General features: G+C 41.8%; 1 protein-coding gene across 5 annotated transcripts in view; it reads right to left on the bottom strand.

Moving 5' to 3' along the window:
- Positions 1-8745, bottom strand: part of CELF6 (CUGBP Elav-like family member 6) — a 30066-nt gene extending 21321 nt beyond the window's left edge. The window contains exons 1-2 of one of the 5 annotated variants that reach the window (XM_025296208.3): positions 8204-8562; positions 4317-4399 (exon numbers count right to left, since the gene is read on the bottom strand). In XM_025296208.3, coding sequence (XP_025151993.1) covers positions 4317-4399; positions 8204-8465 — 345 coding nt within the window. In that variant the 5' untranslated portion in view covers positions 8466-8562. Of the gene's footprint in view, positions 1-4316; positions 4400-8203 lie in introns of all 5 variants that reach the window. The other 4 variants (XM_025296207.3, XM_006056900.4, XR_006542961.1 and 1 more) reach the window with 4 other exon arrangements.
- Between the last annotated feature and the right edge of the window lie 18444 nt (positions 8746-27189).

The raw sequence follows: 27189 nt of genomic DNA, 5'->3' as shown, positions 1-27189 counted from the left end.
GGGGCACCTTCTGAATCCTGAAAGGCAGGGCCAAGGTCGGGCCTCACTTTCTCCAGGTGGATTCGGGAGCCTGAAGTGAGGCTGAAAGAAGCCGCTCCAGCTTCCTGGGGAAGAGGCTGCAGAAGCTGGGACAACCACTGAAGTCTGAAGGGAGTCCTGATTTGGGAGCCAAGCTTTAATAGGTGATAGAAATTAGCAGGGAGCTGGTAGAGAGGGGTGGGGGAGGTACCAGTTGGGCAGACACCATGAAATTTCTCCTAGGGGTTCAGGCTTTCTCTTTGAGTTTGACCCAACTTTTCCTAACCCCACAGTGACAGTGTGACTGTCTCCAGGAGGAGTCCAGATTGAAGTCTTGTCTCTGCTTCTCCAGCAGGTGGCAGGTGTGCCCAGGACCCTGAGCCTACAGGGAGCTAGGCACCTTCCCCCTGCGTGCTGGTGGGCCCAAGGCCAGGTGACTAAAGCTGCTGCTGCCCCTGGCAGGCCCAGAGGAAAGATGGATGGCTTGGCCAATGCTAGGGCTAGCCAACAAGGCCATTGATTTTCATTTAGGAGAATAATTAAATATTAATTTTCACTTTGTTAAGCTGAGGAGGGTGAACCAAGCCAATCCTGGCAGTATCAGAGGAAGTCAGGCCATGTTGGAAGCCTGAGGATGACAGGGTCAGAGGGGCCAGGTGTACCCAGTCATCATCTGCTCCAGAACCTTTGACCCCTGTCTGCCACCAGCCTGGCTCAGGTAACAGTGCAGTGGCTAAGTGAATGAGTTCTGGAGCCTGACTACCTAGGCTCAAAGCCCTGATCTTCCCATCAGTAACTACCCGACCTTGGGCAAGTCACTTGTTCTCCATGACTCAATTTCCTCATCTATAAAATGTGAATGCCATAACAATACCTTCTTCATAGAGGATTAAATGACTTTGAACGTGTCAAGTGCTAGGAACACTGTCGCTATCAATACATGTTAGTTATTATTTCTCTTTTCCTTCCCAGAAATAACCCTAGTAGTATAGCGCTTCACTGTCCTGATCTCAGGTGCCCTCAGCCCGATAGAGTCCACCAGGTACCCCTTCACTTGTGGAGCCCTGTGGCTGGTTGAGGAGGGGATTTTTTTCTTTATTATTTGTTTATTTGGCTGCACCAGGTTTTAGCTGCATGTGGGATCTTTAGTTGCAGCATACAGATTCTAGTTGTCGCATTCAGAATCTAGTTCCCTGCACACATGTGCATGCTAAGTTGCTTTAGTTGTGTCCGACTCTTTGTGACCCTATGGACCACAGACCACCAGACTCCTCTGTCTATTCAGTTCTCCAGGCAAGAATACTGGAGTGGGTTGTCAGCCCTTCCTCCAGGGGATCTTCCCAACCCAGGGACAGAACCAGAGTGTCCGACAGCTCCCGTACTGACAGGTGGGTTCTTTACCACTAGTGCCACCTGGGAAGCCCTGTAGTTCCCTGACCAGGGATCAAACCCAGATACCCTGTGGATTTTTGTGTTTTTTTTTTTCACTATACAATAGATCCTTATTGATTATCCATTTTGAATATAGTAGTGTGTCCTAGCTATCCCTTTCCCCAGGCAACCGTAAGTTCATTTTCTCAATTTGTGAGTCTCTATTTTGTAGGTTCATTTATATCATGTCTTGTTAGATTCCACATATAAGGAATGTCATATAATATTCCTCTTTCTCTGTCTGACTTACTTCACTCAGTGTGACACTCTCTAGGTCCATCTGTGTTGCTGCAAATGGCATTATTTCATTCTTTTTAATGGCTGAGTAATATGCCATTGTATATATGTGCCATATCTTCCTTATACGCTCCTCTGCTGGATCCCCTGCATTGGGAGCACAGAGTTGTAGCCACTGGGCCATCAGGGAAGTCCCTGCGGGGGATTTGTTCTCCCAGATTTCATCTTAGTTTTTTCAGTGTCTTCCATTAGCTTTCAGGATAAAGTCCAAACCCTTCACCATGGGATTCAAAGTTTCCCCTTCAACCATTTCCCTCTGTGGATCTTCTCTCCAGTCTGGCCCGTGCTCATGTGGGGACCCTCCTCTACACTCCCAGCCCCATTTCACACCCATCTGTTCCTGTTGTCTCTGCACCTTTACCATGATGTTTCCCCTATATGGAGTCTTATCACTTGTCTCCCTGACTCTTGCTTCTAGCGACAGAAGTCATTTACTCCCAAGGGTGGATGCATAATGACTTCTACTATCACTCCTAGTAATGCTGCTGGTACCACTACTACCATCAGCTAACCTGTACTAAATACTTACTGTCTGCCAAGATTTGTGTTAAGCACTTTATATGACTTAGTTTATTTAATTATTATCACAGCCCTACAAGCTCAATTTCACAGAGGAGGAAAGCCTAGGCTTAGAGCGGTAAAGACTTGCCCAAGGTCATAGGGTTAGTGAGTGGTAGGTCCTGGATTGACACCCAGGTCTGTCTAGCTCCAGAGCCTGCCTACAGAGGATTGGTGAGGGTGATAAGTTGGTGTTGCGGTGGCAGTGGTGGACTTTAGTTGCTAAGTCTTGTCTGACTCTTAGTGACCCCATGGACTGTACCCCGCCAGGCTTCTCTGTCCATGGGATTCTCCAGGCAAGAATACTGGAGTGGGTTGCCATTTCCTTCTCCAGGGGATATTCTCTACCCAGGGACTGAACCCAGGTCTCCTGCATTGCAGGGTGATTCTTTACCACTGAGTCATCCAGGAAGCCCATGTTGGTGTTACTTGACACTGAGCCTTCAAGAGCCAGGCTCAAGTTCCTTCAATTACAAGGATTGGTTCTAGGACCTGACACCCCATTAACAGCTTGATCAGCTCTAAGTAAAGCTTGTCTTTTTTAAAAAATGTAATTTAATTTTAATTTTCATATTTTGATTGCACTATGCAGCTTGGAGGGTTTTAGTTCCTTAACCAGGGCTTGCACCTGGGACCTCAAGCAGTGAGGGTGGAGTCCTAACCATTAGACCACCAGAGAATTCCCTGAAGTTTGTTTTATTGCTGGAGGGCTCTGATGATGAGAAATGAATTCTTTATACTGAGCTGAAATTAATGTGGCTGTTTTTTATACCCCACTGATCCTGGTCCTGCCCTATGGAGACACCCATAGAAGACCAAATCCTTCTTCAGGATCTGAAGGCAGGTACCCACCCCAGCAGTAATATGTATTGAGATCTTACTCTGTACCAGGTACTTGCTAAGCCTCAGTTAATCCCCCCAATAGTCCAGTGAGCTAAGCATTAGTATTACCCACTCCCTATAGGTGAGGAATTGAAGCTTGAATGTCTAAGTAATGTATCTGAAGATACAGAAATGCTAAATGGCAGAGCTGGGATTCAACTCCAGTCTGTGAGACTCAAAAACTAGTATTCGTAATTATTATGTTAAAATGTCTCCCTATTGTAGCCCTCACTAAACCCTGTCCAGCTAAATATCCCTGATTCTTCAAATTATCATTCCATAATATATTTTATGTCCCTATACCATCCAAGTCTCTTTCTGGTAGGCTCATGACCCTCTTAATCCTGAGGCCTGGAATTGGATATATTCCCAGGCTTGGCCTGCCCAGGACAACAGCATTCTTGCTCTAGACATGTCACTCCTTGGACAAGAGAAAATGAAACTGTGTAGTGTGACTTGCTCCTGGTGAACCCTAGTTCCCCAAGTGTTAGGAACACTAGTCCCTAACGATCGCCACTTTCTTCCTTCAGCAGTAGGTCCTGCTTTGTCTTCTGTCTAGCGATTAGCCATTAGCCAAGGCCATATCAAGTGCCACTGATGTGCACTGGCCTAGCTGCCTGTAGAATGAGATCTCTTTTAACCTTGAGCTAAGTGTTTGGGGGTGTGGAAGGAAAGCAATCTTGGTGAGTCAAGACACCCAAAAAAAATTACAGGAAGAGGATCATCAAGAACCCCAGAACTTGAAGAAATGGGATACCAGCCCAGCAGAGCCTCTCCCCTGTGTATCTGCAAATATGCTCACACCAGTGACAAATGACACCTAACATCATGATTTTAGCCAAATCGACAAATTCTAGCATAGCTCACAAGAGTAATGCCTTTCCTAAAAGATGGGAATAGTACACTTGGCCCAAGAGTCTCAAGCCCATTTCTTTGGACCAGAAGACTGAATATAACATATAACCTGTAGCTGTTAAGGGTACAGGTAAGTCCCCTGCTAGAAAGATGACTCTTCTTCTAGTTCCTGATCCCAACCCAGCCACCACATGCTGCTTTGGCAAGCACAGAGGGCATGTTCCCAGCCAGAGGTGGTTCCCACCACCCCCCCCCCCCAACCCTGGTGGACTTACCCCTGGCAGGGTCTTCTGCTCGTGCAGTGCACTCTGGGCCTTGAGAGCAGAGTCCCGGGCGCAGTAGGTGAGGAAGGCACAGCCTGGGGAGGAAGAGGCTGGCTCAGGGGTTTTCCTGAAACCCCCAGATACTCTTCCTGGAAAGACCCTATTACACTGACAAACTCAAGGCCATTCTCCTTTCTACAAGGGTACTGCTTCTGAGAAGCCTTCTCTGCCTCCCACCTTCTCTGAAGGGAGGATCTTCATGTGCCCGTGTCACAGACTCTGGCTCCCTCACTCGCTCCTGGCCTTTTGCCTAGGGAACATGTGCACCCACACCCAATCACATATTCATGCAATCCCACATCTCCCCTCCCCACGCCAGCCATAAATCCTGTTGGGGTTAAAACTCCCTAAGCGGCTTTGCCTTCAGCTTTAACCCCAACCTCCCCCTTCCTTTTTGGATTCATACTCCTAAAGTCTCTAAGAATCAGCCTCAATTCCTTCCCAACTCAGTTTCAGATGGGAGCAGACAGAAAAGGAGGAAGAAGGTTGGGAACCAAGCCCAGGACCCCACAACTCCTTCCTGATACATCCTCCTAGTTTGAGTCTAAGGAATGGATTGATTTGAGGCTTGGGAGATGGAACTGGTTTAAGGACATCTTATAGACAGGAGCTTCTAGGACTTCCAGTCCTATCCAAAGTACTTGATCCATCAACCCTCCCAGGACTGCAGGATAGGGCCTCTTAAAGTGTTTTTATGCCCCAAACATGACTTCTCTAAAAGAATGAGTAGTTAAAGGGGAGAGAAGGAGTCTAAGTTGAACCAAAGGTTCAGTCCTACCCACTGTTTGTCCAGCCTCAGAACCTGTAGCCTGCTAGGAAGCATAGGGCCAAGACTTCTTCTGTTCCAAAAGTCATTCATTGAACACTCACTTACTCAGAAAAGATTTATTGAATACTTACTTCTTATAGTGGTGTATTATGATGGCTTGAAGGTAAAGTGGTAACAAGACAGACACATTTCCTGCCCTCATGGGAATCATGTAAAGGATCATGAGGGAGACGTATCTAAGTCCACACAATTGAGGAATGAATGTCTCAGAGAACACACTGAGCTCTCAATAACAAAGGGGGGTTGACAAGGTGATGGAAAGGGTAGTGATTATTTCAAGCAGAGAGAATAGTACATATTCTATTGGACTATTACATATTCTATAGGACTGAGTGAAGAATTCAGTGTGTTGGGGAAATAGATGGAAGGCCAGTATGGTTGAAGGTTGGTAACTGGGGGCAGATTGGCCAGAGAGGTATGCAGGGATCAGCTCATCTGTAACTTCAGTTTGGATTTTGAATTTTGTCCTAAGAACAGTAGAGAGCCACTAAAGGGTTTTAAGCAGGGTTGTGACATTAGGTCTGTGTTTTCAAGAAGAGCCTTCTGAGTAAAGGAAGGAAAAAGACTAAAGGAAGAGAAAGTGGATGTGGGAAACCATTAGGAGCTTGATGCAGTTTTCCACTTAGACCTCAGCAGACTTCAAAGGCAAATGGGAACATTTTATCCATGTGGCTGTCCTCTTAAGGTGGGCAGATATCTGCCATTCACTGGGTTAAAGAGACCTTAGAGAACTCCTGGAACAACCACTTATCATATCAATAGGAAAACTGATGCCCAGAAAGTATGCCAGTGGTAGGACAGGGTTTGGAATCTCCAACTCCTAGGCTGAACTTGTTTTCAAAGCTGTGGCTTTGAAATACTGTGGCTGCCCCCTTCAGTATTCAGCCATCTAAAAGAAAATGAGTCACTCTGGCTTTTGGACGTCACTGTTGCTGGGGAGAAGGTGGAGAATATGTTGATTGGGAGACCCTCCCCATTGACCTTGCAAAGTAACCTTGCCTTCAAGAGTTGTGGGTTGATTTGGGGAAAAAAATCACCAAAACCTGATTCCGCTTACATCCCTGCTCCATCTTCCACCACCAAACCATATTAGCTGACGTCAGAACTGAGCAGGGCTGGGGCCCTGTCTGAAAGGCTCAAGGGCCTAGTTGCTGCCAAAAGGAGCCCTGTGTGGACAGGGAGTGGAAGAATGGAAGGATAAAAAGACAGAGAAGCATGGCTTGAGGGACAGATATATGGGGAAAAAAAATAAACAGGAAGAATTGGAACTAAGTGGAGAGAGAGAAAGGATTAGGGAACAGTTCAGAAACTCTGATGGTGTTTGAGTGAGAAGAGTGAGAATTAAAGAGAATCTATACACTTCCTTTACTACAGATTGCTCGGAAAGACCAGCTTGTACTTACATACTGAAATAAATGTCTAAAAAATAAGACCATAAGTTGCTATGGATGGATGGGCAGTTGGGCAACTGGACTGCATTAGAAGGGATCTGGGTGGTATGGTCTTGTGGGTTCATGCCCCTTTAAAAATAACCCCACTCCAAAGGGTTTAAGATGCACTGCTACATAGCTGGTCCCAGATCCTCTATGGACATTTTCCTGAAACTCCTACATTAGTGTGCCTAGGAACTCCCCAAAGCCTTTGAGTTGAAAAGGTGGCAGCCTGACTCCAGCTCTCAGCCCTTAGGAAAATACATTTAGCTGTTACCCAGGGCTGACCACTTCTCTCCTGGAAAGATCATGGAGGATAGTTGGAGACCCTCCCCTACTCCACAAATCCTGAAACTACAGCATGGTGAAGGTGGGGAGAGAAAAAGGTGATTCTTCTCAAATAATTTCCTTCCCATGCCTATGTATGATATGTGACTCTGGCCATCTTACTCCAGCCCAGCCTGGACAGACTTTTCTGCATGTAAACAAGCCTCCTCCCTCTCCCTACAGGAAGAAAGAGGTGTGGCAGGACAGGACCATGGTGCCTGTCTCTTGAACAGGGGCTGGGAGAAGACCACTTTCTGCCTCTTCAACTTGACCCACCCTGAGGCTCTGGTCCACAGGTTCTGGTCTAGGACCAGCTTGTGAGGAAGGGAAAGCCATAAAGAGGATTGGGAGGCCATAAAGAGGATTGGGAAGGGACAAATATGTGGCACGGGAGTGAGGAGATTAGAGAGTAAAAGAAGTGTGGGTTCAGCTGAGAGGACACCTGAGATGCGGGGGATGAGGGAGCACAGATGGCTGGAGTTCCTGCTGAGGTCAGAGTCCAGGACTCAGATCAGAAGAAGATAGTGTTGGGGTTCTGGATGGGAATGGAGAGACTGGGGCTATTCCTAAGCAAGAAGGTAGAATTTGGTGCTGAGAGCCTCCTGGGAAGGGAATTGGATTTTGTGATTTAGACGGGCCTGCATTCTGAAGAAGGCGAGAGTTTGGGTCTGTGGGATTTTAGGTTGGCAATCTGAATCAAAAAAAGGCTCCAGATATTGCCAGGTCTTAGAGGCAAGAATGAGGAGTGCAACTCCAAAATGTGTGTAAATGTGGTTATCCCTGAATGGGCTGGCACCAGATTGGGGGGGAGGGGGTGGTGATTCAGGAATGATTGGGTCCAGGATTTGGGAGACTGAGGGTGTCAGAGACTTAGAAGGTGGAATAAGTTCCCAAATTCCTGGATTTGGGCTGTCTGATGGGAAAGATGGAGGGAAGTCCAGCTGAAAGGCGGAGACTGTTAGGGTGTGAGAGCCGAGGGGTAGGGAGTTGGAGGTTAGAATAGAGAACACGCCAGGGGGCCAGAGTGATGATCAGAAGGAGGTTGTCAGAAAATTCTGTGTTGAGGGTTCTGTGATCTGGGAGAAAGACTGGGCTGAAGTGGGCTGGTACTGGACTGGTGTTGGACTGGCTCTAGGCAGGGCTTGGGTTGGGGCTGCAGTTGAGGCTGGGATTTGGGCTGGGCCTCACTCTAATCGGATTGGGGCTGGGCTGGGCAGGGCTGGGCAGGGCTGGGCTGGGCTGACCCCGCGCACCTTTGTGGAGGCCGGTGAGCCGGTCCTTCAGCACCGTCAGCTCGTAGATGCGGCCGAACTCCTCGAACAGCGGCTTGAGGTCCTGCTCGTCCAAGCCCCGCGGGATCTGCCCCACGAAAAGCTTGATGGCGTCGTGATCCTTCATGGGCACGGCAGGACCCGGGTTTAGCCCGCTCATGCCGATGCCGCTGTCCGCGGTGCTGAAACCCAGGCGAGGGCCGGGGCCGGCGGGCGGCGCAGACCCTCCGGGCGCCGCGGCCATATCCCCGCCCGGTCCGCCCTCCCGCCGGTCCCGCCTGTCCCGCCGTCCCCTCCCTGGACCGGTGGAGAGGGCCGGGGGGGAGGGGGCGGGACCCAGGCGGCGAGGGCAGGAGGGGAGGCTGCACAGGGGGCGGGGTCCGGGTGGAGGGGCGTAGAAAGGGTGGGGCGGGCTGGAAGGGGGCGGGGCAGGGGGCGGGGCAGGCCCGGGCTGAGGCGGCGGGACGCTGGGGTCTGGCTTGAGGTCCCCGCGCGGCGCTCTCTGGGCTCCCGCCCGAGCTCTCCCAGAGCTGAGCCCCGAGCCCCAGCCCCTGTGTTTGATGACGTAAGGGCAGCTGGCCGCCGGGTCTACGCAAATGATTTGCATAATGAGGAAGCAACGGCCAATCAGAGATGGAGTTGACCGGGTTCGGCCGGGGGCGGGAGGGGTGGCTGGGCTCTAGCGCTCCTTCCTGCTCGCCATGGCAACCGGACCCTAGGATGCCCTGTGTCTGTCGAGTATGTGCGGGCGTGGCCGTGGATCGTGCGTGTGCGCCTTGGACAGCGTGAGGGGAAGTAGCTTTGTCATGCGTGGTGATGTCTGAGGGAGTCAGAGCTAACCCCTCTCCTCACACACCAGCACACACAGGCACACACCTCCTATCACTGGAGCGTTTCCTGCGGGGGTGGATGGGGATTCCTCTTCTCCATTCCCACTACCGAAGCCAGTCCTCGGAGCCGATCCCACCCCGCCTATCACACAGCTCTCTCCTCAACAACTACCTTACGCACGAGACTCAAATGCATTCGTCTCCCACGGATCCCGCAAAAACTAAAAATAAAATTTTAAAGAAAGAAAAACAAAACAAAAACTCCAAAACACTCCTGGAACATGAATTCCTCCTCAGGAGAGTGAGGGAACTTACATAGCCATATTTGCTCACACACCTAGTTCATCCTGATTCTGTGAGCTCACGAGTGTTATCCTCTTTTTCCAGAAAAGGAAGCTAAGGGTTTGAGGGTCAAGGAGGTTAGGACCAAGCCGGCCCCTAACATCTGCTGGGGCCAGGGCAAAAGAAGAAATGAAAATACACATACTGCGTGTCTAAATATTTAAAAGATACAAATCAAGTTCAGTTCAGTTCAGTTCAGTCGCTCAGTCGTGTCCGACTCTTTGCGACCCCACGAATCGCAACACGCCAGGCCTCCCTGTCCATCACCAACAAGTTGTTAAATATGTTTATTTCTTATTTCCGCAAATACTCCTTCATAATAAAAACGAAAAACGTGTAAAACTGCTTTTATATGATGGAAAGTTGGCAAAATATCAGAGCTGATGGAATTTTTATTGCGCTTGCTTATGTCTGAGTATTCTTTTAATGGGTCAGTGATATTTGGACACAAGGAGTACAATAAAGATAAATAATTCATAAGTTATATGTTTATTTCATAATTTTTTCTTGCCTTCTTTCATTAAAATTGCTAATCTGTCTTCATTGATGACTGTTCAAGAGCAGCAGTAGCAACTGGCTGAAATCAACAAAATGTTGTTACAATATTTAAATTCAGAAATAATTAATTTTTTTTTTTACTTTTAGTAAAAAAAATTCCTTGTAATTACCTGATTATGGAATGGTTATCATAATATTTGTTTCACTGAGCTTGATGTATTTTTTCAAATTTCTTTGAAACTTTCTCTGTAAGTCTATTTTTTAGTTTTCAACTGTTTGGAGAATTTTCCTTTTGTCTCTCTTTTATGGACTTCTAGTTTGAGAACATACTCTGTACAATTTCAGTTATTTTACATTTGTTGAGGTTTTGTGATCCTCAGAATATGATCTATCTTGGTAAATGCTTTGTTGGTGAGTGAAAAGAATATTTTCAACAGTATATTCTGCTGTAACTGGATGGAGTGTTCCATAAATGCTGATTAGATCCTGTTGGTTGATGGTGTTGTTGAGTTCTCTATCTTTGCTGACTTTATGTCTACTTGTTTTCTCAACTGTTGAGAGAGGGTTATTTAAGTCTACAATTGTAATTGTGAATTTATTTCTCCTTCCAGTTCTATTAGTTTTTCTTCACATATGTTGCAGTTCTCTTGGTTGGTACATACACATTTAGGATTGCTATGTCTTTCTGGTGGATTGGCTCTTTTATCATTATGTAATGTCAATGATTATATTCTTTGCAACCAAAGATGGAGAAGCACTATACAGTCAGCAAAAACAAGACTGGGAGCTGACTGTGGCTCAGACCATGAACTCCTTATTGCCAAATTCAGACTTATATTGAAGAAGGTAGGGAAAACTACTAGGCCATTCAGGTAAGACCTAAATCAAATCCCTTATGATTATACAGTGGAAGTGACAAATAGATTCAAGGGATTAGATCTGAGAGACAGAGTGCCTGAAGAACTATGGACAGAAGTTCATGACATTGCACAGAAGGCAGTGATCAAGACCATCCCCAAGACAAAGAAATGCAAAAAGGCAAAATGATTGTCTGAGGAGGCCTTACAAATAGCTGAGAAAAGAAGAGAAGCTAAAGGCAAAGGAGAAAAGGAAAGATATACCCATTTGAATGCAGAGTTCCAAAGAATAGCCAGGAGAGATAAGAAAGCCTTCCTCAGTGGTCAATGCAAAGAAATAGAGGAAAACAACAGAGTGGGGAAAACTAGAGATCTCTTCCAGGAAATAAGAGATTCCAAGGGAACATTTCATGCAAAGATGGGCACAATAAAGGACAGAAATGGTATGGACCTAACAGAAGCAGAAGATATTAAGAGGAGGTGGCAACAATACACAGAAGAACTATACAAAAAAGATCTTCATGACCCAGATAACCACAATGATGTGATCACTCACCCAGAGCCAGACATCCTGGAATGCAAAGTCAAGTCGGACTTAGGAAGCATCACTACAAACAAAGCTAGTGGAGGTGATGGAATTCCAGTTGAGCTATTTCAAATCCTGAAAGATGATGCTATGAAAGTGCTGCACTCAATATGCCAGCAAATTTGGAAAACTCAGCAGTGGCCACAGGACTGGAAAAGGTCAGTGTTCATTCCAATCCCAAAGAAAGGCAATGCCAAAGAATGCTCAAACTACCACACAATTGCACTCATCTCATATGCTAGCCAAGTAATGCTCAAAATTCTCCAAGCCAGGCTTCAACAGTATGGAAACTGAGAACTTCCAGATGTTCAAGCTGGATTTAGAAAAGGCAGAGGAACCAGAGATCAAATTGCCAACATCCACTGGATCATCGAAAAAGCAAGAGAGTTCCAGAAAAACATCTATTTCTGCTTTATTGACTATGCCAAAGCCTTTGACTGTGTGGATCACAATAAACTGTGGAAAATTCTGAAAGAGATGGGAATACTAGACACTTTACCTTCCTCCTGAGAAATCTGTATGCAGGTCAAGAAACAATAGTTAGAACTGGACATGGAACAACAGACTGGTTCCAAATTGGGAAAGGAGTATGTCAAGGCTATTTATTGTCACCCTGCTTGTTTAACTTATATGCAGAGGACATCATGGGAAATGCCAGGCTGGATGAAGCACAAGCTGGAATCAAGATTGCCAGGAGAAATATCAATAACCTCAGATATGCAGATGACACCATCCTTATGGCAGAAAGTGAAGAAGAACTAAAGAGCCTCTTGATGAGAGTGAAACAGGAGAGTGAAGAAGTTGGCTTAAAACTCAACATTCAGGAAACGAAGATCATGGCATCTGGTCCCATCACTTCATGGCAAATAGATGGGGAAACAATAGAAACAGTGAGAGACTATTTTCTTGGGTTCCAAAATCACTGCAGATGGTGACTGCAGCCATGAAATTAAAAGGCACTTGCTCCTTGGAAGAAAAGCTATGACCAACTTAGACAGCATATTAAAAAGCCGAGACATTACTTTGCCAACAAAGGTCTGTCCCATCAAAGGTATGGTTTTTCCAGTAGTCATGTATGGATGTGAGAGTTACACTATAAAGAAAGCTGAGTACAGAAGAATTAATGCTTTTGAACTGTGGTGTTGGAGAAGACTCTTGAGAGTCCCTTGGACTGCAAGGAGATCCAACCAGTCCATTCTGAAGGAGATCAGTCCTGAATATTCACTGGAAGGACTGATGTTGAAGCTGAAACTCCAATACTTTGTCCACCTGATATGAAGAACTGACTCATTGGAAAAGACCCTGATTCTGGGAAAGATTGAAGGCAAGAGGAGAAGGGGACGACAGAGGATGAGATGGTTGAATGGCATCACTGACTCAATGGACTTGAGTTTGAGCAAGCTCTGGGAGTTGATGATGGACAGGGAAGCCTGGCCTGACGGAATCCATGGGTTGCAACGAGTTGGACACAACTGAACAACTGAACTGAACTGAATGTCATTCTCTGTTCTTGACAAGTTTCTTACTTTGAGATTTGCTTTATCTGACATTAATATAGCCACGCCTGATTTATTTTTGGTTAATGTTTACATAGTATATCATTCTCTATCCTTTTTTTTTCAACCTACTTGTACTGTTATATTTGATGTGACAGCATATAGTTGGGTGTCACGGTCTTTGTAGACCAGGACCTGGGGACTGGAGTTGAAGATAAGGATGCAGGGGACCCAAGTCTCAAGTGAAATAAGGGTGCTTTATTTGCAGAAAAGCATGTTTATATATCTTCATACAAGGCAGCTTTAGGCAGTAAAAAAGATTGAGCAAAAACAAAGCCAAGAAAATAACAATCTTCAAAGGGCCAGAAAGCATTCCATATCCTGAGTAAGAGGGGCATAACTAAATAAATTTCATTTAAGTAAGGTCACTGAAGGGAGTCACTGAAAGGAATCCAAGCAGGTGCCCCTTCTCATGATATCAGTCCTGAGAACTGTGTGCAGCTCTGCTCGCTCCTGTTTTCCAGGAACTGATAAGGAATAGTGAGTCCTTGAAGAACATATTGGATCCCTTAAAGTTGAACATCCCCTGACAGTTGGGTCATTTTTTAAAATTTAGGTAATCAATTTTTGTCTTTTAATTGTTGTATATAGACCATTTACATTTAATATCATTATCGACATACTAGAGTTTTAAATCTGCCACTTAATTTTCTGTCTTCTTTTTGTTCCCTCTGTTTTTCATTACTCTCTTTTCTTTTTTCAATCTTCCTTAGGATTAATTGTTTCTTATTCTAGGTACACTGTAAATACACATCAAAGTTTACTTGTATTGACATTTTACCAGTTCAAATAAAGTATAGAAAATGTACCTACCTTTAAGTCCCTTTGTGTGTTATTCACTCGGTTGTGCCCAACTCTTTGTGATTCCATGGACTGTAGCCCACCAGGCTCCTCTGTGCATGGAATTCTCCAGGCAAAAACACTGGAGTGGGTTGCCATTTCCTTCTCCAGTGCATGAGAGTGAAAAGTGAAAGGGAAGTCGCTCAGTCGTGTCTGACTCTTCACGACCCCATGGACTACAGCCTACCAGGCTCCTCCATCCATGGGATTTTCCAGGCAAGAGTACTGGAGTGGGGTGCCATTGCCTTCTCTGATAGGTCCCTGAGGCACTGTTAACTTTTTTTAAGTCTATTTTCTCTCTGTTGTTTAGATTGGTTAAGTTCTTTTCTACCTTCAAGTTCACTGATTCTTTCCTCTGCATTCTGATGTCAAGCCTAGCTAGTGAGTTTTTCATTTTGGTTGTTGTATTTTTCGTTTCTAAAATTTCTCAGTTCAGTTCAGTTCAGTTCAGTTGCTCAGTTGTGTTTGACTCTTTGCGACCCCATGGACTCCAGCAGGCCAGGCTTCCCTGTCCATCACCAACTCCCAGAGCTTGCTCAAACTCATGTCCATCAAATCAGTGATGCTATCGAGCCATCTCATCCTCTGTCGTTCCTTCTCCTCCCACCTTCAATCTTGCCCAGCATCAAGGTCTTTTCCGATGAGTAGGGCTCTTCATATCAGGTGACCAAAGTATTGGAGCTTCAGCTTCAGCATCACTCCTTCCAATTAATATTCAGAACTGATTTCCTTTACAGTTGACTGGTTTGATTTACTTGCAATCCAAGGGACTCTCAAGAGTCTTCTCCAACACCACAGTTCAAAAGCATCAGTTCTTCTAAAATTTCTACTTTGCCCTTATTTATACCTTCTATTTCTCAGCTGAGATGTCCTATTTTTTCCTATTTCAAGTTTGTTTGTACATTAAGTCCCCTACATATGAACCTCCAAATTGTGAACTTTCAAATATGCAAACATATTATAAACCTATTATAGTACTATAGAGCCAAATGCTAGTTGGGTACCCGGGCTAATTTTGTTGGACTTACAAGCACACCCTTGGAATGGAATTCATTTGTATATAGGAGACTTACTGTATTTGTTTGTTGAAGCATTTTATAATGGCTGCTTTAACATCTTTGATAGATAATTCCAGTATGTGTGTCATCTTAGTGTTAGTGCCTATTATTACTCTGGATATGTTCTTATGAAACTCTGAATATTTAAAATTTCTATTTTAGCAGATCTCTGACCCTACACTAGTTGAGACACAGAGACACAGCCTTGTTACTGACACATTTAAGTCCAAATGTCCTGCTAAAGCTCTGCTGCTGCTGCTGTGTCATGTCCAACTCTCTGTGACCCCATGGACTGCAGCACGACAGGCCTCCCTGTCCTTCACTATCTCCCAGAGTTTGCTCAAGTTCATGTCCATTGAATAGGTGATGCTATTCAACCATCTCATCCTCTGCTGTCCTCTTCTCCTTTTGCCTTCAATCTTCCCCAGTATCAGGGTCTTTTCCAATCATTTGGCTGTTCACATCAGGTAGTCAGAGTATTGGAGCTTTACCTTCAGCATCTGTCCTTCCTATGAGTATTCGGGGTTGATTTCCTTTAGGACTGACTAGTTCAATCTCCTTGCTATTGAAGGAGATCTCTGCTGAAAGCACCCTGTTGCTGCTGCTGCTGCTAAGTCGCTTCAGTCGTGTCTGACTCTGTGCGACCTCATAGACGGCAGCCCAGCAGGCTCCCCCGTCCCTGGGATTCTCCAGGCAAGAACACTGGAGTGGGTTGCCATTTCCTTCTCCAATGCAGGAAAGTGAAAAGTGAAAGTGAAGTCACTCAGTCATGTCCGACTCCTAGCGACTACCAGGCTCTTCTGTCCATGGGATTTTCCAGGCAAGAGTACTGGAGTGGGGTGCCATTGCCTTCTCCGGAAACCACCCTAAATTGGAGGAAAGGTGGTCTCATTACTACTGGTTGGAAACTTCCGGGTGTGCCCCTTTGACACCATTCCAGCAAGGAGGGAGAGGAGACCCATTGAATCTACAGAAAGGGAATTTGTTAATGTTAGGTGGGGTTGAAAGTCCTAACTCTGCTTTTGACCTTGTCTGATGCTACTTGGGTGGCAGGGAGAAGACGGACTGGACTAGCTTGTTGCAGCCACAGCCAAACTGATTGAATCAGACTTGCTGGAATGGGACCTAGGCATAAGTGTGTTTTAAACCTGTCCTGTTGATTCCAAAGTGCTTACAAACATGGTTAAGGACAGAAGCCTGACGTGCTGCAGTCCATGGGGTTGCAAAGAGTCGGACATGACTGAGCACTGAACAACAATAGATTGTTTGTACATTCTATAGTTTTATATAAGTGGAATCATACAGTATGTATTCTTTTTTCTAGCTTCTTTCATAGCAGATTATTTTTAGATTTATCCACATTGTTGTATGCACCAACAATTCATTATTTTTTATTGCTGAGCAGTATTCCCTTGTATTTGTATACCACATTTTTTTAGTCCACTCACCTTATGATAGACATTTGGGTTGTTTCCGGTTCAGGGCTATCACTAGCAAAGCCACTATGAACACTCCTGTACAAGTCTTTTTATGAACATGTATTTCCTTTCCTCTTGGATCGATACCAAGGGATAGAATGACAAGACTATATCAGAGATATGTGTTTAGCTTTTTAAGAAACTATCAAAATGTTTTCCAAAGTGGTTGTTTTATTTTACATTCTCAGTAGTAGTGCATGAGAGTTCAAGTTCTTCTACATTTTTGTTAACACGTTATAGTCAATCTTTTATTATTTTTTTAGTCTTTTACATTTTAGCTATTGTAATTGGTGTATAGTGGTATCTCATTGTGGTTTTTATTTCTATTTCCATAATAATTAATGATGTTAAGAATCTTTTCATGAGCTTATTTACTGTCTATCAAAATCTTTTCCCCATTAAAAAAATTGTTTTTTTTTTCCTTATCATTACATACTGGAAATTCTTTAGATATTGTAGTTCCAAGTTCTTTGTCAAAGTTATGCTTTGCAAAGATTTTTCTCCCAGACTGTGTCTTGTTTTTTCATTTTCTTAACAAAGAACAACTGAGCAACTGAACAACAGTTCAGTATTCTATAGCAGTTTTTAGTTTTAATTTTTATGATGACCAAGTTATCAATTTGTTATTTAATGGGTTATGCTTTTGGTAGCATATCTGAAAAATCATTGCCTACACCACGGAACACAAAGATTTCCCCTTATGTTTTTTCCTAGAATTCATTATAGTATCAGGTTTTATATTTAGTTCTTTGAATAGTTTTTAGTTAATTTTTTGTATGGTATGAGGTATGGATCAAGTTAAGAAATGTTATTTTTACATATGGATATCCATATGTTCCAGCAGCATCTGTTGAGAAAGGCTATCCTTTCTCTACTGAATTGCCTTTGTCATAAATTAATTGTATGTTATGTTATGTGATTATTTCTGGACTCTGTTGCATTCCATTGACCCATTTCTTCATATTTATGCCAATATCACACTGCCTTGATTAATGCAGCTTTAGCATAATCCTTGAGATCAATTAGTTTTGGCCCTCAAAGTTTGTTCTTTTTCAGTTGGGTTGGCTATCCTAGGACCTTTGCATTTCCATATAAATTTTAGAATCGGTTTGTCAATTAAAAAAAAAAAAGCCTGCTGAGATTTTTCCTGGGATTATATTTAATCTGTAGATAAATTTGGAAGAGAATTGCCATCTTAACAAAACTGAGATTTCTGCCCCTCGAACAAAATATACGTTTACATTTATTTTAGGCTTTTAATTTCTCTCAAAAATTTTTTGTATAGTTCTTTTACATCTTTTGTCAAAGGTCGAAGTTTAGATGTTATTATAAATCGTATCTTTTTTTTTGGCCAGAGCTGCACAACTTGTGGGATCTTAGTTCCCTGACCCAGGGATTGAACCCAGGCCCTCGGCAGTGAGAGTGTGAAGTCCTAAGTGCTGGACTGTCAGGTAATTCCCAAATTGTATCTTTTCAAAAATTACAATTTATAGTAGTTTTCAGCTTGTATATAAAAATATAATCCAGTTGGATTTTCTCTATAAACAATCATGTCATCTGCAAGTTAAGACAGTTTTACTGCTTCCTGTTTAATCTGCATGCCTTTTATTTTTTCCCCTGCCTGAATGCAATGACTACAATTTCCAAGCACAGTCTTTCTTTTAAGGTGTTTTGATATTTATTTCTTTTCAAATAATCAAGGAAATAATCACAGTTACAGGGCCTGACAAAGTGTAACTATTTCTAATCCAATTTTCTCTTTTTATAGATATATGAAAATAAGACATTGATGCAATCCACATTTCTGACCAGAGTCCTTTCCCCTACGTATTGACAACACTCATAAGGATAATGTATAATATAAAAGCTCTAACTTAGACAGTTTTATTTGTTTTAGCATATGCTGTTTGGTTTTTGTTGTTTTTGCCATGCTGCACAGCTTGTGAGATTCTAGTTTCCCAACAAGGGTTTAAACCCAGGCCCTCGGCACTGAGAGTGCAGAGTCTTAACCACTGGACTGCCAGGGAATTGCCACATATGATATTATTAATTTACAAATGTCCAAAGTACACATCTTCAGTAAGCAGTACCAAAGTTAAATCCATAAAACTTAGAAAACTAGAACATGTTATCCTCCTGTTGTACAATCTTAAATACAAGCAAGTGAAAATGGAAACCCTTGCTTTGTTCTCAGTTTTAGGGGAAAAGACTTAGTTTTTCATCGTTAAATATAATGCCAACGGTAGATTTTTTTGGTAGATACACTTTATGAGGCTGTGGAAATTCCTTTCTGACATTCATAAGAGCTTGCATCGTGAATGGGTTTTCTATTTTTTCTAGTGCTTTCTCTGTGACTATTAAGATGAGAATGTGTGTTCTCTTCTTTTTTCTATTAATTTTAATATACTGTATTGTATTAATTGATCTTGGATGTTCTTTTCTTTTTTTTGCCTGTGACTGTACTGTTATTCCACCACTATTTGTTTAATAGAATATTCTTTCTCCATTGAATTGCCTTTGTTCCTTTGTTGAATTCCAGTCGACTATATTGTGTTGGCCTATTTCTGGTCTTGATGCTGTTCTATTGATCTATGCATCTATTCTTTCACCAAATATTAAACTGTCTTGTTTACAATGGCTTTATACTAAATCTTGAAATTGAATATTGTCTGTTCTCCAACTTTGTTCTCTTTCAGTGTTGTATTAGCTATTCTGGCCTCTTGCCTTTCCATGTGAATTTTAGAATCAGTTTGTTGATATCCATGAAATACCTTGCTGGGATTTTGATTGGAAATGCATTGACTGTATGGATCACATTGGGAAAAAACTGATAACAGTATTGAATTTCCTATCTATGAACATGGAAGATCTCTTGCTTTATTTATATCTTCTTTGATTTCTTCAACAGTGTTGTATTTTTCCTTATATATAGCTTGCACATATTTATTTATTCCAAAACATTCAAGTTTTTGGTTCTAATGAAAATGGTGTTGTATTTTTAATGTCAAATTCAATTTTTTGTTATTAATATACAGGGTAGCAATCAACATTTATATATGTCTTGTGTCCTGCCATCTTATTATAGTTGCTTATTATTTCCAGGAGATTTTGGTCAAGTCTTTGGGATTTTCTTCATAGACAGTCATGTCATCTGCGAACAGTTTTATTCCTTTCTTCCCAATCTGTACATCTCTTATTTCCTTTTTTTATTGCCTTAACAAGGACTTCTAGTAAGATGTTGAATAAGAGTGGTGAAAGAGGACATGGCTTGCCTTGTTCGTGATCTTAGGCGGAAAGAATCTAGTTTCTCACTGTTAAGTATGATGATAGCTATAGGATTTTTATAAATGTTCTTTATCAAGTTGAGGAAGTTCACCTTTATTCTCAGTTTATTGGAAGTTTTTAGAATTATGAATGGGTGTTGGATTTTGTCAAATACTTTTTTCTGTATCTATTAATGTTATCATGATTTTTCTTTAACATGTTGATGTAAGGGATTGTATTAATTGACTTTCAAGTGTTGAACTAGCTTTGCATCCTGGAGTAAATCTCGCTTAGTTACTGTGTATAAGTCTCTGTATACATTATTGGATTTGATTGGCCAATATTTTGTTGAGCATTTTTGCATCTGTGTCCGTGGGAGATACTGGTCTGCAGTTTATTTTTTCTTATAATATCACTGTCTGGTCTTGATGTTAGGATAATGCTATTCTCTATTTTTAGGAAGAGATCATAGAAAATTGGTGTCAATTTCTTCTTTAAATATGTGGTAAAATTCACCAGTGAACTCATCTGGGTTGGTGCCTTCTATTTTGGAACAATACTCATTACTAATTCAATTTCTTTAGTAGGTAGAGGCCTGTATTTCAGATTGTCTACTTCTCTTTGTGTGAGTTTTGGTAGATAGGGTCTTTCAAGGAACTGGTTTATCTAGATAATTGAATTTGTGGACATAGAGTTGTTTGTAATATCCCTTCATTTATTTTTTAATGTCCATGAGAATCAATAGTGATGATCCCTCTTTAATTTCTGATAAAGTAATTGGTGTCCCCTCTTTTCATTGGTTAGCTTGGCTAGAGGTTTATTGATTTTATTGATCTTTGAAAGAAGCTTTTCCTGATTTTCTCTGTTTCCATTTTTCAATTTTATTGGTTCCTGCTCTAATTTTTATTATTTCCTTTTCCTGCTTACATTGGATTATATTTGTTTCTAGTTTCTTAAGGAAAACTTAGATTATTGATTTTAGATATTTCTTTTTCAATATACACACTTAATGTCATACATTTCTACAGTGTTTTTACTGCATCTCACAAGTTATAATTGTGTTTTCATATTCATTTCATTTAAAAATATTTTAAATTTTTTCTTGAGATATTTTTTAAGCCAGGTGTTATTCAGAAGTATGTTATTTAATTTTCAAATATTTGGGGATTTTCTGGCTATTTTTCTGTTATTCTAGCTTAATTCCGTTGTGGTCTCAGAGCCTATATCTTATGACTTCAGTCTTTTAATATTTATTAAGGTGTGTTTCATGTCCCAGAATGTGGTCTATCTTGGTGAAAGTTCCACGTGAATTTGAGAGGAATGTATAGATTCAGTTCATTCATGGTGCTGTTCAGTTCAATTATGTCAGTATTAATTTCCACCTTCTGAGTAGTGGACTTGTCTCTTTCTCCTTGTAGTCTTATAAGTTTTCCCGTCATATATGTTCCTCTCATGTATACTCTGTTGTTAGGGCATACACTTTAAAGATTCTGTCTTCTTGGCGAATTAACTTCTTTATCATTATGTAATGTTCCCCTTCTTTCTCATTTTTTATTGAAGTATAGTTGATTTGCAATGTTGTGTTATATACAACATGTATATATTTACAATGCTGTGTTGTTTTGGTATACAGAAAAGTGATTCAGTTATTCACTTATATATGTATATTCTTTTCATATTTTTTCCATTATGGCTTATTACAGTATATTTAATATAGCTCCCTGTGCTATAAAGAAGGGCCTTACTATTTCTCTATTTCACATAGACTAGTTTGTATCTGCTATTCTCAAACTCCTAATTTATCCTCCCCATCCCCTTTCCTTTTGGTAACCATAAGTCTGTTTTCTATGTCTGTGAATCTGTTTCTGTTTGATAAATAAATTCATTTGTATCATATTTTAGATTCTACATTTAAGTGATATCATATGGTATTTGTCTTCCTCTTTTTGACTTACATCACTTAGAATAATAATCTCTAGGTCCATCCATGTTGCTGCAAATGGTGTTATTTCATTCTTTCTTGTGGCTGAGTAGTATTCCATTGTATATATATTAATATATACCACATCTTCTTTATCCATTCATCTGTTGATAGGCATTTAGTTTACTTTCATGTCTTGGCTATTTTAAATAGTGCTGTTATGAACACTGGGGTGCATGTATCTCTTCAAATTAAGAGTTTTCTCTGGATATATGCCCAGGAGTAGAATTGCTAGATCATAAGGCAACTCTCGGAGAAGGCAATGGCACCCCATTCCAGTACTCTTGCCTGGAAAATCCCATGGACAGAAGAGCCTGGTGGGCTGCAGTCCATGGGGTCGCGAAGAGTCGGACACAACTGAACGACTTCCCTTTCACTTTTCACTTTCATGCATTGGAGAAGGAAATGGCAACCCACTCCAGTGTTCTTGCCTGGAGAATCCCAGGGATGGGGGAGCCTGCTGGGCTGCCGTCTATGGGATTGCACAGAGTCAGACACGACTGAAGCGACTTAGCAGCAGTAGCAGCAAAGCAACTCTATTTTTAGTTTTTTAAGGGACTTTCCTACTGTTTTCTGTAGTGACTGTATGCCAGTTTACACTCCCATCAGGGGAGTAGGAGAGTTTCCTTTTCTCCACACCCTCTCCAGGATTTGTTATTTGTAAACATTTTAATGATAGTCATTCTGACTGGTGTGAGGTTTTTCCTTAGTTTTGATTGGCATCTTTCTAATAATTACTGACATTGAGCATGTTTTCACATGCCTATTGGCCATCTGTATTGCTTCCTTGGAGAAATGTTGATTTAAGCTTTTTGCCCATTTTTTGATTGGCTTGTTTCATTATTGAGTTGTATGAGCTGTTTGTATATTTTGGAAATAAGCCTTTGGTTGTATCAGTTGCAAATGTTTTATTCAGTTTTGTATGTTGTCTCTTTGTTTTGTTTCTGGTTTCTTTCGCTGTAAAAAAGCTTGTAAGTTTAATTATGTCCAATTTGTTTAGTTTTGCTTTTATTTCTGTTGCTTTAGGAGGCCAACCTAAGGAAATGTTGCTACTATTTATGTCAGAGAATATTTTGCCTGTTTTCCCTTCTAGGAGTTTAATGATGTCATGTCTTTTACTTATGTCTTTAATCCATTTTGAGCTTATTTTTTGTATGGTGTGAGAGTATTCTAACTTCATTGATTTACATGTGACTGTGAGGCTTTCCCAACACCACTTGTTGAAGAAACTTTTTTCTATTGTATATCCTTGCCTACTTTGTCACAGATTAATTGACTGTAGGTGTGTGGGTTTATTTCTGGGCTCTTTATTCTGTTCTGCTGATCCATATGTCTGTTTTTGTGCCAATGCCACACTGTTTTGATTAGTATTATCTTTGTAGTATTGTCTGAAGTCTGGGAGGGTTATGCCTCCAGTTTTGTCCTCTTCAGGATTGCTTTGGTAATTCTGGATCTTTTATGGCCCACATAAATTTTAAGATTATTTGTTCTAGTCATGGATAATTTAAATCTACATTAAATCTGTAGATTGCTTTGGGTAGTATGTATTCAGTTCAGTTCAGTCTCTCAGTCGTGTCTGACTCTTTGCAACCCTGTGGACTGCAGTGCGTCAGGCTTCCCTGTCCATCACCAACTCCCAGAGCTTGCTTAAACTCATATGCATTGAGTCAGTGATACCATCCAACCATCTCATCCTCTGTCGTCCCTTTCTCCTCCTGCCTTCAATCTTTCTCAGCATCAGGGTCTTTTCAAATGAGTCAGTTCCTCACATCAGGTGGCCAAAGTATTGGAGTTTCAGCTTCAACATCAGTCCTTCCAATGAATATTCAGGACTGATGTCCTTTAGAATGGACTGGTTGGATCTCCTTGCAGTCCAAGGGACTCTCAAGAGTCTTCTCCAGCATCACAGTTCAAAAGCATCAATTCTTTGGCGCTCAGCTTTCTTCCTAGTCCAACTCTCACATCCATACATGACTACTGGAAAAATCATAGCTTTGACTAGATGGGCCTTTGTTGACAAAGTAATGTCTCTGCCTTTTAATATGCTATCTAGGTTGGTCACAGCTTTTCTTCCACGGAGCAAGCGCCTTTTAATTTTATGGCTGCAGTCACCATCTGCAGTGATTTTGGAGCCCAAGAAAATGAAGTCTGTCACTGTTTCCATTGTTTCCCCATCTATTTGCCCTGAAGTGATGGGATAGCTATAAAGAAAGCTGAGCGCCGAAGAAGTGATGCTTTTGAACTGCGATGCTGGAGAAGACTCTTGAGAGTCCCTTGGACTGCAAGGAGATCCAACCAGTCCATTCTAAAGGAAATCAGTCCTGAATATTCATTGGAAGGACTGATGTTGAAGCTGAAACTCCAATACTTTGGCCACCTGATGTGAAGACCTGACTCATTTGAAAAGACCCTGATGCTGAGAAAGATTGAAGGCAGGAGAAGGGGACGACAGAGGATGAGATGGTTGGATGGCGTCACTGACTCAATGGGCATGAGTTTGAGTAAACTCCAGGAGTTGGTGATGGATAGGGAGGCCTAGTGTGCTGCAGTCCATGGGGTCACAAAGAGTTGGACATGACTGAGCAACTGAACTGATGGAACTGGAGGCCATGATCTTAGATTTTGAATGTTAAGTTTTAAGCCAGCTTTTTCACTCTCCTCTTTCACTTTCATCAAAAGGCTCTTTAGTTCTTCACTTTCTGCCATAAGGGTGGTGTCATCTGTGTATCTGAGGTTATTGATATTTCTCCCAGCAATCTTGATTCCAGCTTGTGCTTCATCCAGCCTGGCATTTCACATTATGTACTCTGCATATAAGTTAAACAAGCAGGGTGACAATATACAGCCTTGCCGTACTCCTTTCCCAATTTGGAACCAGTTTGTTGTTCCATGTCAGGTTCTAACTGTTGCTTTATGACTTGCATACAGATTTCTCAGGAGGTAGGTAAGGTGGTCTGGTATTCCCATCTCTTTAAGAATTTTCCACAGTTTATTGTGATCCACACAGTCAAAAGCTTTGGTATAGTCAAGAAAGCAGAAGTAGATGTTTTTCTGGAACCCTCTTGCTTTTTCTATGATCCAACGGATGTTGGCAATTTGATCTCTGGTTCCTTTGCCTTTTCTAAGTCCAGCTTGAGTATCTGGAAGTTCACGGTTCATGTACTGTTGAAGGCTGGCCCCGTTTTTCTCTTCTGACAATTTTTCTTGCTTTGAAGTTGGCTCTGTTTGAAATACAGCTACTCCAGCTTTCTTCTGATGAGTGTAACATGAAATGTCTTTCTCCATCTCTTTACTTGTAATCCATCTGTGTCTTTATATGTAAGGTGGGCTTCTTGTAGATATGTAATTGGGTCTTGCTTTTTATTTATTTATGTATTATGTTTATTTGGCTGCCCCAGTAGTTGCAGCTTGTGGGATCTAGTCCCTGATCAGGGATTGAACCCAGGCCCCCTGTTTGGGAGCACAGTCTTAGCCACTGGACCACTAGAGAAGTCCCCGGCCTTGTTTTTTAATCCATTCTGACTATCTCTGTCTTTCAATTTTTTTAATTTAGGTCATTCATGTTTAAAGTGATTATTGATAAAATTGGATTATTATCTAACATATTTGTTACTCTTTTCCATTTTGTTGCCCTTGTTCATTGTTTCCATTTCATCTTCTACTCTTTCTCTGCCTTTTATGGTTTTAACTGAACATTTTGAATGCTTTGCTTTCTTACCATATCGGTTATACTTCTTTTTTCACTTTAGTAGTTATCCTAAGGTTTATAAAATACATTTACAATTTATCCAAGTCCATTGTCAAACACTGTACTGCTTCATGAGCAGTACAAGAGCCTCATAATAGAGTGTTCCCAATCTCTGCCTCCCATCCTTCACAACATTGCTGTCATTCGTTTCACTTATTCATAAGGTATCATAATCATGAACAGTGATGTTATTATTCTGGACAAACTGTTATTCATTAAAGAATAAAATTTGCATTATAATTGGAATCACATTGAATCTGCAGATCATTTTAAAATCCTTACAATGTTGGGTCTTCTCATTTATGAACATGTTACGTATTTATATCTGGGTGTTCTTTCAAAAGACATCTGACTGTCTTTGAAAATTTTTTTCAAACTTTATAAAGTTCCTGTATGTCTTTCATTAGATTTATTCCAAGGATCATATAATTGTTGACTCTTGTTACATGAGGCATGCAGTTACATGAAGCAGTGTCATTTTTTATTAGCCAGTTTGAGCTATTTCCCTGCAACTAAAGGAGTCTTGACTAATACAGGTAGAATGTCAGGACTCGATGATGGAGCACTCAAGACACATCATCTTGAAGTGGGAGACTTATATACCCTGCTAAGTGAATTAGACAAGGGAGCAATTTTGAAAAATTAAAAGCATAAAATTGAGGGACTCCCCTGGTTGTCCCATGGTTAGGACTCCACTCTCCCCATGCAGGAGGCCCAGGTTTGATCCCTGGTCGGGGAACTAGATCCCATGTGCTATAACTAAGAGTCCCCATGCCACAGCTAAGAGAGCACACGTGCTGCAATGAAGACCGAAGATCCTGTGTGCTGCAACTAAGACCCAGCGCAGCCAAATCGTAACTAAATAGCTTTAAAAAGCAGAAGCAGGAAATCTGATTTGCAGCTTAAAAAGATGACTTGAGGCAAGTGTGATGTTGTTGTTCAGTCACTAAGTCATGTCTGGTTCTTTGCAACCCCATGGACCGCAGCACACCAGGCTTCCTTGTCTTTCACCGTCTCCCAGAGTTTGCTCAGATTTATGTCCTTTGAGTTGATGATGCTATCTAACCATCTCATCCTCTGCTGCCCCCCTTCTCCTTTTGCCTTCAATCTTTCCCAGCATCAGGGTCTTTTCCAATGAATTGGCTCTTTGCATCAGGTGGCCAAAGTATTGGAGCGTCACTTGAGGCCGGTGTTATCAGGATCCTATTCTAAGTTCAGGGAAGATGTGATGGGCTTATTAAAAGATAGTGGCAGTGCAGATGGAGATGAGTTAATGGCTCTAAGAGTTATTGGTACAGAATGGGCATGACTTAGTGACAGATTAGAAGGCTATTATGATAGATGGGGGTAAAGATGATGCCCAGATTTTGGCTGCAATGAGTAGCAGAATAATGGTATAGGAGTAGAGCAGGGAGCTATGAAGAAGGATGATGAATTGTTTGGCATGTGAGCTTCAGATGATATGAAGTGGATGAGTTTGGAGCTTTGTACATATAGATATATACATATAGCTAAAGATGTGTTTGAGTGTAAACGAGATCACTGAGAAGAAAGTATAGAAGAGGAAAACCTTAAAAATGATTGGCTGTGGAATCGGATTTTGCTGGAGTCATCAGTGATGCAGGCTAAGAAACAATCATGAAAGATGTAGGGGAAAACTCAGGGAAGAATGGTGTCACAGAAGTCAGGGAAGAAAGAATTTCAAAGGAGTGATCAAAATCTCAAAATATAAGGAAAGGGCAAGTGATATTTTAATTACTGAGATATGTTGACTTTGCAACTTACAGGTTATTGTTCACCTCAGTGAGAGCAGCCTTCATGAGGACTGAATGAGAAGTGGAGAAATGGAGATAAATTCTTGTAGTTGTTGCAGGCAACTTGACTGAGAAAAAGCAGGATGGAGAGTTTTTAATTTGTTTAGAGATACGGG

Source organism: Bubalus bubalis, chromosome 11 (assembly GCF_019923935.1).
Source record: "Bubalus bubalis isolate 160015118507 breed Murrah chromosome 11, NDDB_SH_1, whole genome shotgun sequence".
NCBI classification, from domain to species: domain Eukaryota; kingdom Metazoa; phylum Chordata; class Mammalia; order Artiodactyla; family Bovidae; genus Bubalus; species Bubalus bubalis.
The sequence above is the reverse complement of the archived record's forward strand: the minus strand, read 5'-3'. Positions and strand labels throughout refer to the sequence as shown.